The sequence below is a fragment of the Anas platyrhynchos genome, chromosome 2, assembly GCF_047663525.1.
Source record: "Anas platyrhynchos isolate ZD024472 breed Pekin duck chromosome 2, IASCAAS_PekinDuck_T2T, whole genome shotgun sequence".
Taxonomy (NCBI): Eukaryota; Metazoa; Chordata; class Aves; order Anseriformes; family Anatidae; genus Anas; species Anas platyrhynchos.
In genome coordinates this window covers 45412198-45427074 of record NC_092588.1, presented here as the reverse complement: position 1 = coordinate 45427074, position 14877 = coordinate 45412198, and the positions used below count along the sequence as shown (strand labels likewise).

Here is a 14877-nt window from a genome sequence, read left to right as displayed (position 1 = left end):
GGATCAAGAGAGGTTTGTATGAGCAGGGCAACTGCATGCATGCTGGCCAGTGCAGTGCATCCCTGATGAAGAGGAAGGATGAAGGCTGATGAGCCTCAGTGTTCGGCATGGCTGTGCTGCTCTGGGGCAGGGAGAGGATGGCTGAGCACTTCAGTCTAGTGCTTCATATGGCAGTAGGAAATAGTTATTTCACTGCTCTTTTGTGCAATTTAGGTCAGAGATGCAAGCAATTGCCACAGGGCTTGTCAGTTCACTGGGATACAGGTGCATTAGGTGGGTTGAAAGGTTAGAGAAAAGTAGAACATACTGTGTGCTGAACGGGGTTGTACAATTTATCAGGTGTAAGGTTATACAGAAGCATGTGCTGTGCCAAGCATTGCTCACAGAATGCTGAGGGGTATAAGACCCACGTGGTTCCTTCCCTTTAAGCCACACCACATTGGCATAGATGCAAAGAGAGTACTTTTGACACTAGTATAAGCAACAGAGAAGTTGTGTAGGAATAACAGGTACTTATCGCGGTTGAAGTTGTTATGTAGACTATCTTTTGTGAGGTTACAGTATCAGGGTGCAGGGTGCAATGCAATTCCCATGTGCCTCAGTAAGCCTGTATGCATTCATGTACTGAAATGCAGGGGATGGTCAGGTGTAACAGTTTTTAGAGGGTGATGTTACTGATAACAGTGATGAGAGAATTCACAGGCATCTATGTCTCAAATTTGACAGTTTTCTAATGCAACCTTCATATTAGGTCAGAGGTTGGACTCAATGATCTCGAAGTCTCTTCCAACCTAGAAATTCTGTGATTCTGTGATTCTGTGATGGTAACATGAGGCATGCAAGAGAAAATTGCTGTTATGTCTTTTCCACTCTTCCCATTATGCATTCTTATTTTCTTATAACTTTGCCAAACTTTAATTATTTGAACTGAAGTTTTCCATCCTGAAGTCAGCTGCAGGGTGAATATTTCTGAAGTCGTTTCATCAAAAGTAATTTAGCCAAAGGTTATTGGGAATGCAAGTCATTTATCCTGTGTGTGTGTGATGAGGTCTAGCACCTCTGTGAAATGTCCCAGGAACCATGCTTGGTAGGGGAACTTGTCATACAGCTGGGGACTTTTCTTGCTCTGAGAAAATGTGCTCAAATTTGCTGAAATTATAACCTTATGTAAAATCTTGAACATTCACTAGAGGCTTCTTGGCGATAAAGTAGGGAAAAAAATAATATAGAGTCCAGCAGAGCATATCCAGTATGCAGCTAGTTCTTTGAGTGTCGCATGCTCACCACAACATGGATGGCCTTAATGTAGGGGATGAACAATATTTTCCTTGTGGTTGCTTTCTCCAGCTTTTTATCCCTGTACTACTGCACAGTTTTATTTGTTCTCAGTGCTATCCTGCAGAAATCAAAGCGGAGATAGAAATAAAAGACAAAACAGTTTATTTCTAGTACAGGTGGAGCCTGGAGCATGAAGAGACAGAACAAGACTGATGGAGTTAGGAACCCGGGAGAGCGTGTTTAGTCTCCTTTAAAAAAACAGCAAAATGTTCTGTTGGGAGAAATTAAATGATTTGACCTATGTTGTGGCAGAAGTGGTTGTTTCCCTCTGTGAAACAGAGTATTATTCTGCTCCCACCATAGGAACTGGGATGAAATGTCTGTGGCTTAACTGGACAGTATCTTACTGTTCTACCTTGCACAAAGTTCAGGAGACAGTCATTCAAGCCAGACAGGTGTATGCCATGTAATCCTTTCACTGAAAAACAGTGTGTCAGCTGATTGTTGAAAATGCATGATGCTCAGTGGCTATAGGCATTTCTGTGTTTTCACATCTCTTTCCTCAGGCAACATCTATATAAATATATATATATACGTACGTACATATATTCTGCTATTTAAATTAGCAGAAAATGTGTTTTCCAGAGGAAGAGATGTAGGAGGAAGCAAGAAGCTTAAAAGGTCCAATTCATTAGTCTCTGTTTACTTGATCTGAGATCTCTTGGCACTTAAAACAATAGATTTAGGCACATCTGTTCTGTTTGGAGGAGGCGGACAAGAAACATTGACAGATGCATAATATCACAATAAAAAATTCCTGCAATAATAAATACGTCTGATTTGAGAAAAGTAACATGCTTTGATAGTTGTTTCAACTTAATTTTGTTGGTGTAGACGAGAATCAAGTACAATATTCACTTCCAAAGCCACTCATAGAAAAAAAAAAGGGGGGGGTGGAGAGGAGAATGGATGGCATAGAAAGACACATGAGAGATTTCAAAGCATGGGCAAATGTATTTCCATGCAATGCTACAGGTTTGGGGCAGAGTGGCTAGAAAGCTGTGCAGAGAAAAAGGATCTGTGGGTGCTGGTTGATGTTTACCTGAACATGAGCCAGCAGTGTGCCCAGGTGGCCAAGAAGGCCAGCAGCATCCTGGCTTGTATTAGGAATAGTGCAGCCAGCAGGACCAGGGAGGTGATCATCCTCCTGTACTCTTCTCTGGTGAGGCCGTACTTCGAATACTGTGTTCAGTTTTGTGCCCCTCACTACAAGAAGGACACCAAGGCTCTGGCATGTGTCCAGAGAACGGCTGCAAAGCTGGTGAGCGGCCTGGAACACAAGTCCTGTGAGGAGCGGATGAGGGAACTGGGGTTGTTTAGTCTGGAATTGTAGAATCATTGAAACATTGTGGTTGGAAAAGACCTTCAAGATCATCTGGACAAACCATCACCATAATACCAATGTCACCCACTAAACCATGTCCCTAGGAAAAGAGGAGGCTCGGGGGAGACCATATTGCTCTCTTCAACTACCTGAAAGGAAGGTGTGGGAAGCTGGGGGTTGGCCTCTTCTCAGAGATAACCAGTGATACGACTAGAGGGAATGGCCTCAAGTTGTGCCAGGGGAGGTTCATGTCGGAATTTTAGAAACATTTCTTCTCAGAAAGAGCAGTCAGGTACTGGGATGGGTTACCCAGGGAGGTGGTGGAGTTACCATCCCTAAGGGTGTTTAAGGAAAGGTTGGATGTGGTATTTAGGGATGTGGTTTAATGGGTGATATTATTGGTTGGGGGATGGTTGGACCAGATGATCTTGGAGGTCTTTTCCAACCTTAATGATTCTATGCTCCTATTTTGCTATAAATGAGTTTCATTTTTATTTTTTTTAATATATATAAAAATATATATATTTTTGTGAGAGAGAGGTTAGATGCTTAAACACACATGGCTTAAAATATTTTTTCTGTTCTCAATCATTTTATGCAATAGTGGTAACCATTTTGAGAGTCATTGGCATATTTATTACTCATTTGTTTCAGTAGTTGTTAATTTTAAGACTGGTAGCCATCCAGTGACAACACACAATTCCTAAGGGATTTTTGCTGAGAGAGTTGGTACTGTCTGAGCTATCAGTACAGTACATCCATGTCTGACCCATATTTTGGAATATGATATAAATCTTGTTGCTAATGAGTAGTGTGTGAGGCAATAACTAGCTGCATTTAAGTCTTGCAATTTACAGAAAAGCCATTTGTCCCACAGGGTATTTAATGGCAGATACTACTAGCAGCTTATTTGATAAATGATTGTCTAGCACATGGAGAGTGGGTTTTTAGAGTTCTCCTATTCAGCTTGATTTGGTTCCAACAAGAACCATTTCACCTCACAAGAGAAATTAGGTCTCTGTAACTGGACTGAGGTAGTGAATGTGAAATATTCCTGTGCTAAAGCATCAATCAGGTGGCTTCTCCAAGAGGCAGTGGAGCAGTATCTCAGTCTTCAGAAATAGTATAAAAGAAAGGATCTGTCTCAGGAATTTGTTTAATCCACAGCTCAAGAGAATATTATGAAGCTATAAAAACTTGGGAGGTGGCACTTATGAGTTATAATAATATGCACTAAGAAAAAAAAAGGAAATAAATACACAAAAATTTTCTGTCTTCACCTTTGCAATGTACACTTAATCTTTGCTTGAACACTGTGGAACCTGGTAGTGTTTGCATTAGGATTTTTAATTGTCCTGATATACTCTAGCATGGGAAACAATACGCTAAATCATGCAATACCACCTTGGAGGAACCCAACACTGCAAAATTCATTGCAAAAAAAATCAGGCTTTCTCTGAATTCTCCTTTTTTTCAGAGGCTTTTCTTCTGTTTAAAGATACATTCCCTTGTTCTTGTGAAGACTGGCTTTTCAATAAATACTGTTAAACATATGAAGGAAATACTACTTAAAGTAAGGACAGTCATTAAAAGAAACGACGTATAAGCTGTTCAGCTTTCTCCAGGTTTAGTCATCTGTAGTGATGGCTTCTGAAGACAGAGGTATATGAAGTGTCCACAGTAACCAGTTATTTTAAGAAGCATTCAGAATATCTGTGATTTATTTGCCTGGATAAAGAAACGTGGTGGATATTTATTAGTAAGCTTTAGGTTTGTGTCTTTCAACAACCAATTTGCACTAAAACAAACAAGGAAATCTATACTAGAAGAATAAGGTGCATTTATTCCTTATCTCCTGAAGGGCCAGGTATGACTGATGAAGCTACAGATAAGGCTAAAGCATTTTTAGTAGAAAGCAGTCTTTAATAATCAGTAATATTTGCCAGTGAGTGTCTATCATAGCTTTTCAAAGCTGAATTCAGTATAATATATCATGTGGTGAGTCTCTGAGCAAGGTATTGTCCCAGATATAAAGCTTGACCTGTCATAAACAATATTTGGAGGTGAGGTGTAGGGGTCACATAACAAAATTAGAAGAACTGAAATTGTTTTCCCCACATCAAGCATGGCTTTTCCTCTTTCTGTTCAGCCTTCTGCCAGCACACGCAGCTTCTCTGCCTGGCATGTTCGCTACCCTAAAGCCATAGCCAAGAACACATTTCTGCATGTCTGGATTTCTTTGCTTTATTGCTCAGGGGGCTTTTATTTGAGGGGAAGTGGAAAGCACTGTTACTTGTTAAGAACTTAAGGTAGGAGTTGCAGAGTGAATGAAAATCCTATTTTCCTACTACATAGAAATAAAAATAAATAAATAAATAAATAAAAATATTTTGAAGTATAAAGGCTACGTTAAAATCCGAGATTTCACATTTCCTGTGTATACAAGAACTCAGTATACAACAGAAGGCTCCCACATCAAGAGGATTTTTTAGTGAATGTAGGCTGAACATTTGTCTCTATTCTTACTTGCACAAAACTTTACTTTCAGTTCCTTCAGAGCTTCAGAGATACATATTCCAAAGAGGTAAAAACAAAAAAACAAACAAACACAAAAACCCACTTTCTTCATGATAATTAATCAGCACATCTAGGAATAGAGGGTGAGTCCTTCAGTTGAGTACATCAGTGTGACTCTATAGCCTTGTGAGGAATCATACATCATGCATGCTGGACATCTGGTCTTCACCTAGTTTTCCTTTCAGAGTGGTGCTTTTATTATGTGTCTTTTATTTTTATAAGGAAAACCTCACAAGTGTGAGCAAGAATGCTTCTATACATTTTCAAATTATGAGTGAAATAATGTTCTGTTCGACTACTTAAAAATCTGGATTACAAAGGAAAAACAAATAAAACCCCTACGGTTTCCTTCAGAAAAAGATGTGCTCCGCCACAGCAGCTCTGTTGTGCCCTATATTGTGTGTGTGTTTTTGGCTCTGACATGAATGAGAATCAAGGAAAGAGCATAAAAGTTAAAGTAGGTTCACCTGGAGCACAATGCCCTCAATATGTCAGTGGTAGCTCTTCCACTGCTGCCTCAATAAATATAAATGTCTTTAATGTCTTATTACAACTATTCAGTCTAGCTGCCTTTATGATTTGTATACCCCTCTTCCCTGTGCCAGGTTAAGAATTTATTTGGAAACATCCTCTGAGCTTCTTCACATCGTGATCATTTCCCAGCAGCGTGTGGTCACACTGAAACAAATTCACATAGGATGATTGTCCTTTTATTTATCCTTTGTACACTGGAAGTCATTTAAAGTCCATCCATTTATGCCAGTGTAAAATTGGTTAATACAGTTGTAAGGCTAAGTGGTGTTCATGCTAGTTGCATAGTAGGAAATAGGAAGATCTAAGAAGACTCTTTCTGTTTGAGTAGTTTCTTTTCATAGACCCAGCTCTACTTTCATTCACTCGGGGGGAGGTTTTCATTAACTTCAGTGCATGTGGGGACATGGCAGTCTTGACATTCTTTGTGGTCTCAGCCAATAGTTGCATAAACATAAAAGACAGAAAAATAAAAGTAATGTTTATGACCAGATTTTCAGCTTCTGGAAATCAGTGCATCTCTTTCCACTAGTGCTTAAACTATCATATATGTTTCTGAATCTTGTAATTCAGATGGGATTATTCTCTGGAGTATAAATTGGTGTGTTTGGTATTCTGTAGTTGAATATGCTAAATTTCAAAATTATCCCAGTCTTTTTAGGAAGCAAGGTCTATCAACCTTTCCAATCCTGGGAAAAGTTTTGACACTGAAACACATTTTCCAGATGAAATTGAACAGTGACATTTATCTCATAATAAAGTGAAAGACATTGCTGGGGATAACTTGATCCCAGTTTTCAGGAAAGTATTAAGATTGAGATCAGGTCAGGCTGATCTTTTGCCTGCCAGAAGAATAGATTCGCTACACTGTCAAAATGAATGAACAGTGTTCATCCAGATTTGCACATAATGAACTGCTTCATGGGTATACTTACCATCTATATCCTTCTATGTCCTAAATAGTCCCAAAGCCAATTTTGCCTGTCCAAATCTCCAGGCAGAAAAAAAAAAAAAAAAAAAAAAAAGTATTGTTTTAAGTGGAAAATGCAAACACCTCATCAAAGCACCATATGTCTTAGCTAATAACTGTGGTCATGCTACCAGGGAAATTCCCCACAAAGCTGAACTTCAACATAGCAGGCAGTTTTGCTGATTGCAGTAATCTGCAGATTGCCCTCAGGAGTTCTGTCTTCTGCAGGCAGCATACATGGTCTGGAGAAAATTCTTTGATGAGAAATGCTAGACATAGTGGTACAGTGAAGAAGCTGCCAATGCAACATGGTGATTGCTGCAGATTCTCTTGTCAGTGTTCAGACCTTACAAGATCCTTGCAATATATTGCAAAAAAATGGTAGTGTCATACTTACTATACCAGCCAGATTCTCACCGACCTCCTATCAGTCATGACTAATGATTTAAATAAAAGATCACATGGCATAAGGACTATTTAATTGAAAGGCCATTTAACTACCTCAGTAAGGGATTCACAATCTGGCCACATACTAATTGAAGCACAAAAAGTTGTGAAAATGGATATCTAGAGAGCATGGGCTTGATGCTCTGTGATTAAAAAAAAAAAAAAAAGCAACTGTGTAGATTGCCATGAGGGCTATGACAGCAGCTGGAGCTGGGGGTGCACAGGAGTTGAGCTTTCTGCCTCCTTGCCAGCATCGTATCCCTGGGCAGTTTTGGGGGGCGTGCAGCTAACACTGTTGGGATACCCCTCAGAGGCTAAGCTTCTGCTGGCAGTGGACTTCTGTTATGTCAGCTGAATTTTAAGTGCTTCTGTCATATATAAAAATAAATTGCTGTGGTTCCTGTCAAGGGAATGATAACTGAACAGTTGTTGCTTGTATGTGCTGCTTCTTTCCTGCACTCATTGAGAGCAGGTTTTGCTGCTGTGGATTTGTAGCTACAAACCTGTGGCGCTGAAATGTCTCTGGCAGCAGGATCTGAACCTTCTTTTCTTTTCCTGTGTTATCTGCAGGTCCAACAGATCTCAGTATGAAGAGGCAGTTAGCAACGAGCTCTGGATCCTCCAGTAGCACAAGCTCTAGACCCCAGCTGAGTCCGACTGAGATAAATGCAGTGAGGCAGCTTGTGGCAGGGTATCGAGAATCAGCCGCATTTTTATTGCGTTCTGCAGATGAACTGGAAAACCTTATTTTGCAGCAGAACTGAGTCATGTGAACTACACACTGGCCTGGTCTTATCTCAGAGTTTCCACTAATGACATTTTGATTTCGCAGAGCACACACTTCAGTTACTGCACAGTCTTTTAGGAGAGTTAATTACCATAATGCCACACTGTTCTTGATCCATAAAGTGATGTGTTAAGGTGCTTCAAGTGAACTTCGACCTCTGGTATTTCTGAGGTACTTTACTGTGTCCAGCCTATTGCTTTTGTTTTAGTGTATCAGCATAAATATCGAAAAAGTGGCTAGAAATTAACTCGTTCTAACAAGTGGAGGAAACAGAAGATGCTGTGATGGTTTTTAAAAAAATAGTTCAAGATCCAAGTGCAATATTAGTGGAATGTGATACTGACTCATTGGACTTAAAGCTGCAGTATATGGCAAAACGTTGCCAAATGTCCTGTTGCTACAGGGCACAATTGCAATTAAAAGGATCTTGTATTTTAAAAAAATGTAATTTTTATAAAAAACAAAACAAAAGATTTTTGTTTTCATTCAAGATTTTTCATTTTTACTTTGGTAAACTTTTTCACTGGTCCTGAAAATGTTTTGAGGAGCTATTGTAAGTCCCCCCTTCCTCTCTTAACCCCTCCCTGACTGTGCCCTTCTCCCCAACTTCATATTCTTTCTACAACGAGTAACTCTTGATGCTGGATAATTCTTCCCCCGTGTACTGTAAATTGTCATCTATGGAATACCTTCCAAAGGAAGCATGCATTTCCTGCATTCATACCATTCTCAACTCCATTCTGTAATATATTGCAGCTTTATTAGCAATTAATAAAGAGTTGAGGGTTTTTTAAAAAAAGACATATCATTGAGAAAAAAATAAAAAGAGAAATTGATTTCTTACGGCGAGCTCATCTAACTCCATGATCACTGCTGCTGTCCTATACAAGTCCCTCTAGTTGTGATTGGATGTAGATGATGAATGTTAAGAGGTTGCAAGTGACAATCTGAAAATTTGCACTCTTGTGTGTATTTATTTTGTTTTCCTTAATTTAAACAAAATTCTTATGGAGGAAGGTCACTGACACTTCTGGTATGATTTGTATAATTCCCAGGCCTAGCTAAAAACTGTACAAAAATGTAAATGGATGCAGCTGCAACTATAATAAAACTTTTCTCTCCCCTCCCCCACTCTTCCCAACCCCTCTATTTCTTATTTTATAATATTGATTACACATAAATGGTGTTTTCTTTGTGCACTACGGCAGGCTTATTTTTAAGTATATAGAAGAGGTACTTTAGTTTATGCTTACTGTACTATCTGTTCTGTTGTTTAGCTTTTGTTGAATAACAAGTTTCTTGTGCATTCCTAAATTTGCCTTATTTCATGTACAAACTTTTATGTAATTCCATTTTTGACAATGAGTTTAAGGCATCAGTGATATTTTATATCTACTTGTTACATATAGTTTTCCAAGTAATGACTGTGATTGTGACCAAGTAATGTGCACTTTTTCTTGTAACTGTGGACATTGCTATGCTTTTTTTTCTCTAGTGTTTCTAGAATTACTGTTGCTTACAGTTATGTAAAAGAAAAAGAACTTTTGTGATACTGTTGGTGAATATTAATGTGAAAAAGCCTATGAAATATGAGTATTTTGGAGGTACATAGATACACAAACATCTCTAAGTTGTGGACTGATGTTCACATATTTAAATGAGAATTCAAAACCTGAGGGCTGGAATCATTTCCTCTGTTTTGTTTGGGTAAATAAACAGATTTCTGTGTTTAAATACATGATTGTGAAACATTATAACATTCAAATTGACATAGCATTTTAAACTGTAAATATTATTCTCTTTAAACAGGAAAAAGAGATTTCCAGTCCAATTCATGCAGACAGCCAAAGCTCATTTCTCAAAATTATTGAGTAAATCCAGTAGGCTTATCTAGCTGAAGCTTTGTTTTAATGAGGAATTTCCGCAATAAGAGCAGAAGCGTGTGGTCCATAAATCATGAGATCTGAGTCACTAACATTTTATAGCAGTAAGTTGGCTGGAGGCAACACCATTTTACTACTCTGCGTTTATTTTTAAAAATCTATTGGGTGCCTTTTTAAAGGCACTTATTCCTGGATGTGAGAATATTGTTGCTATTTCTTATTAGTTATTACCCATCACTTGAGAGATACATTTGCTTCTTAGATCTTCTCACCATGTTTGTGAAATCCTGTAGCTCATCTCTACCACAGAAGTGTGGTTCCCTCGACTTCTATCTCTCCAAGCATTCAGAAGTCTGCTAGGAACCAAGTGCCTTTTTCCTCTCTTCCCCTTTCAGATAACTACATCGTATTCTGTCTCTTCTTTGTCAGGAGGGGATGAAGCAGGTACCTTGTGCCAGGCTTCTATGTTGTCTTCAGCCAAAGAACAACTGGCACACATTTTCCTCAGAGAAGAAGGGTGAAAACTGTAGTTAGGTTTCCAAGTTTCCTTAGTCCTGTATTGCAGGGCCAGTATGCCTCAAACTGCCAGTGAAGCAGCGACCAGCATTTTTTTCCAAGAGACTGTTTGCCAGCCAGGAATGCTTCTCAGCTGGGCAGCCTCACTGCCTTTTAAGCCACCCTGCTAAATCCAGGTAAGGACAGTAGGCTAGAGGAAGAGGAGGTAAGAGATCTGCATCAATGTTCTATCCTCTGACTCCGCTTTTCTCTCTATCAATCCTTCCTTCTCTTGAGGGATAAGTAAGAAAGTAGCAGGTCACTATGTGACCTTCACGGCCTCTTGCTAGTTTTCCCTTTTTTCTGCTCCACCCCCAACCTAACTTAATAGTTCCCCAAGTGTGTCTTCTATACCACATCCTCTTCTGTGTTTCTTCTTTGAAAATTTTAAGGCCTTTCTCAATTATAGGAACAATCTACATCTGTCTCTAAATGCTCAAAGAGATACTTAGCTTTCAACCCTCAAGTGTTTTATCTGTGCCAAATTCCAGCAAGCTAATGGGAATTTTACTCTATAGGTGCTTCCACCTCTGAGTACATTTTTTCTTTTTTCATGTCCTCTTTGAAACAATCACAGATTCAACTATAATTTTAACTTTCTGTTCTGTGAGGGTACTGAAAGTCAATCCCATCCAGTGAGGGAGAGACAATAAATCTCAGTCCACTTCTGTGTGTGCAAATATAGACCAGACATCGCAATTAAGTTTGCCCTCTTGGATCCAATATAGCTCTCAGAGCCATCTACTCTCTCCCTGCCTTGAGCCTCCTAAGGAAGGAAGGGCTCAGGTAGGGAAGATCTCTCTCCAGCCACAGGCTGAGTCAGCTATCCAGAAATAAATTCAGAGTTATTTCTTTTCCCTATCCACATCTTCTGTAACCAATGCCTACTTACCTCAGGCTAAATAAATTTTGCTCTTAGGGTAAGGCACATCCCCAAGTATTCCTGTCTAAGACTGCCTTCACAAAAGCATTATCCTTACATCCAGTATCATTACTGTACCAGTCCTTCAAGTTTATGCATGCTCCAGTACACCTCATCAATGCGGGCTGTAGATGTTGGTGTGCTTTGACACAGCCACACATCTTCCCAGCTATCCTGGAGGTTCCTTGGGAGCAGTCCTGTAAGACCTTCCATCTTCTAGGGAGTTTCTGAAAGGGTGGTTTTCATTGATAGGGCAAGCAACTGTGGGTAGCAGCTTAAGAAACAACCTTAGGCTGTGGGTGACTATCCCACCAGCATAGTAACTTACTGGATTTATTTACTGTATTTGACATTGTCAGCGGAGAAACTGGAGCCAGAATTCATCAAAAGAGATCTGGGGTCAAATGGATTCTTACAGATTGGCACCTTGCTCCTTGTCATCAAGGAACACCACCATAAGAGTCACAATGATCACTGAGTATCAGAAGCTACAGAAAACCAGTGCATGGGTAAGCAAGTGTTTGGCAGTTCAAAAGCTGCCCATCCCTTACGGAGAATCTTCTGAACGAGGAAAAGTAGATGAACGTGTACATGACCATAGCTATAAAAATAATCAGAAAGCAGCTATACTGAAGGAATTAGATATTCTTGTTGTAATGATCTGTGGACCTGCCAACTGCCTTTTAAGTGGAGGTAAGTTTTGTGAAACATTGAAACAGAGAAAATTTGTTTCCCTCAAGTTTCTATGCCTGTATTAAAAACTTACTGTAAACTCTGAGAGATTTGCCAGACAGTCATAAGGAAGATGTATATTTTTTTTCTATGTAAAGCTGATCTAAAGAGAGACTGGAGTCAAGATCTGGCCCTGACACCAACATCAACTATTGAAAAACAGTTACCAGCACATGAAAATGATTCGTGAAATAATGGCACAAATCAAGCAATTGATTGGTTACTGGAGTAAGTATAGAAGAATATAAAATGCACTGGATAAGACTGATCTTTCACTTACCCTTGTATCCTGGCTCTGACAATAAATAAAACAGATAAAGATGTAGCAAATATAGCAATACAGAAGAACAGAGCAAGCACATAAAAATGCTTTCTAAATATACAGTCATGGCCTTCAACAGTTTGAGGCTGTCATAGGTTGACCCTGGCTGCAGGTGTATCCTCACCCTGTTGCTCACTCACTCCTCCCAGCAGGATGAGGGGAAGAATCAGAAGGGCAAAGTGAGGGGAAAAAAAGAAGAAAAAAAAAAAAAAGAAAAAAGTGGGCAGCGTTTAATAATTGAAGAATAAAACAAAAGAAAAACAAACAAACAAACAAACAAAAAAAGTGATGGAAAGGCAATCACTCACCACCTCTGATCAGCAGACTAGTCCCTGAGCACTGACTACTCTGGAAAAACTTCCCCCTGGCCTTATTTTTGAGATTGGCATTACATGGTATAGAATATCTCTTTAGACACCACAGTTCAGCTGACCCAGCTCTTCCCTCCCAGCCTCTGGCCCACCTCCGGCCCACCTACTTGCTGGGGCACAGTGGGAAATGGAGAAAGCCTCGATGCTTTGCAGACACTGTTCAGCAATAGCTAAAATGTTGATGTGCTACATCTGATGCTCTCTTAGCCACAAACCCAAAGCACAGCAGCATATGGGTTTCTGTGAACAGCAGAACATCATGGGTTGGAAAGGACCTGAAGGATCTTGTAGTTCCACCCCCCACCATGGGCAGGGGCACACCAGACCAGGTTGCCCAAAGCCCCATCCAGCCTAGCCTTGAACAACTCCAGGGATGGAGCAGCCACAGCTTCTCTGGGCAACCTGCGCTGGTGTCTCACCACTCTCTGAGTAGAGAATTTCCTCCTAACATCTAACTTAAATCTCCCCTCTTTTAGTTTAAAACTGTCCCCCCTTGTCTTGTTACTAGCTGCCCATGTAAAAAGTTGGTTTCCACAGAAAGTTAACTCCATCCCAGCTAGACCCAGCAGAGGCTCATGAACTTCCTTTAGGATGTCTATGTCATTTGGAATATGAGAATATTAACCAAAATCAGGAATCCATTGTGCTATTCACTTTCCAAACATAGTGAGACATCGTGTTGCCCTGAAAGCACTCCTATCTAAATGGATACTAATGAGTAGGAGGAAAAAAACATGCAAAAAAGCAAAATGAGTTGCTTGAGGCCACGCAATCTGTGAATGCCTGAGCCAGGTCCGTTGACTCCTTTCCAATATCCTGTCCCAATAAACAGCATTCCAGATGTGCCAAGTACAGAACGTAAATTCCAAATATTGAATTCTGTTTTTCTAGTAAGCTGTCCTCAGGACTGGATGAAATGCTGGGGAAGAGGATTCAGAAATGTTTTTATACTCTAAACCAAATAACCCATTTAAATCTGTTTTACACCACTGAGAAAAATATGGAGCACAAAGGAGCTGGAAAGACTGTAAAATTAATACCTGCTTTATGAATAGAAACTTTATGTTGCACCACCTTATTCAGTTAATTTCCCTGAGTATGAAGAAAGATTTTTTTATGCAAAGTTTTTTGTTCCCTTTTCTAACAATGAATGTCTGGAAACACAATGGAAAAGAGTTCTAATTATTGTGACTACATATATAATTTATATTGTAAGTATAGCTTTGCTGTGGTAAGCCAACTTTAAAATTATGGTGTAAGGAGAGTTGGGAGAAGGATCCAGTCTACCAATTGTGTGTAGATTGTCCATGTTTTCCCTGAGAGTCTAAGTAACCCCTGACTCAGCAAGGGCACGGATCACAGTAGCTAATTAATAAAGAAAGAGTGTTAGAGTTTTCAAGGTTTTGTAGAAAATATTTTTAATTGATTTTTCTTTCTAAAGCTTCCCTGGAAATTTAAATCACATAAATTTTTGTTTTTGTTTTTCCTGCAAGGCTGCTGTTTTATTATTGTAGGGTAGCTAGTCAGTTTTTGGTGCTGTTTTCTTTTTTTTTTTTTTTCACACTCAGTCATAACATAGTGAAGCACACATAGCAGGAAAAGCACTAGGCTTTTTTTTTTTTTTTAATAAAGCATAAGCATTTTTAATATTATTATTATTTCCAACATCTCTGTTTAACTTTGGTTTTTCAATTATTTTTATTTGTGTTTTCAAATTCAGAGTTCTGTAGCACCACAAGCTTGACCTATTTATTTCCTCTCATCTTCTGTAGCGGGGGGAAGGATTTGTTATATGGAGGAGTAGCTTCTAGCTGAGAAAAGCTCTTACTGCCCTACCCAGCAGGCAGCTTTATTGGCATTCATTTGCTGCCCTTGATACTTGAAAATTGCAAGCTACAAGGCAAGCTTCACTTGCAGATCTGTTCTCTAATAATTAGGAGCACAGGCTAATTTTTTAAACTTCATTTTTCAAACACTTTTCTTTTCAATACAAACATTTAACCATTAAAGAAAAAAAAATACAGATTTAATATCAGTCTTTAATGTCCTACATATAGTTGTAGTGCACATTCAGAAAACCTTAATAGTCTCAGTGCTAAAAGTACAGAATCAAATGAT

General features: G+C 39.2%; 1 protein-coding gene across 5 annotated transcripts in view; it reads left to right on the top strand.

Moving 5' to 3' along the window:
* NOL4 (nucleolar protein 4) overlaps positions 1-9708 on the top strand; it is a 192754-nt gene extending 183046 nt beyond the window's left edge. For all 5 annotated transcript variants that reach the window (XM_072034644.1, XM_072034643.1, XM_072034645.1 and 2 more), the window contains one exon: positions 7758-9708. In XM_072034644.1, the coding sequence (XP_071890745.1) occupies positions 7758-7951 (194 nt within the window). In that variant the 3' untranslated portion in view covers positions 7952-9708. The remainder of the gene's footprint in view (positions 1-7757) is intronic.
* The last annotated feature ends 5169 nt before the right edge of the window (positions 9709-14877 follow it).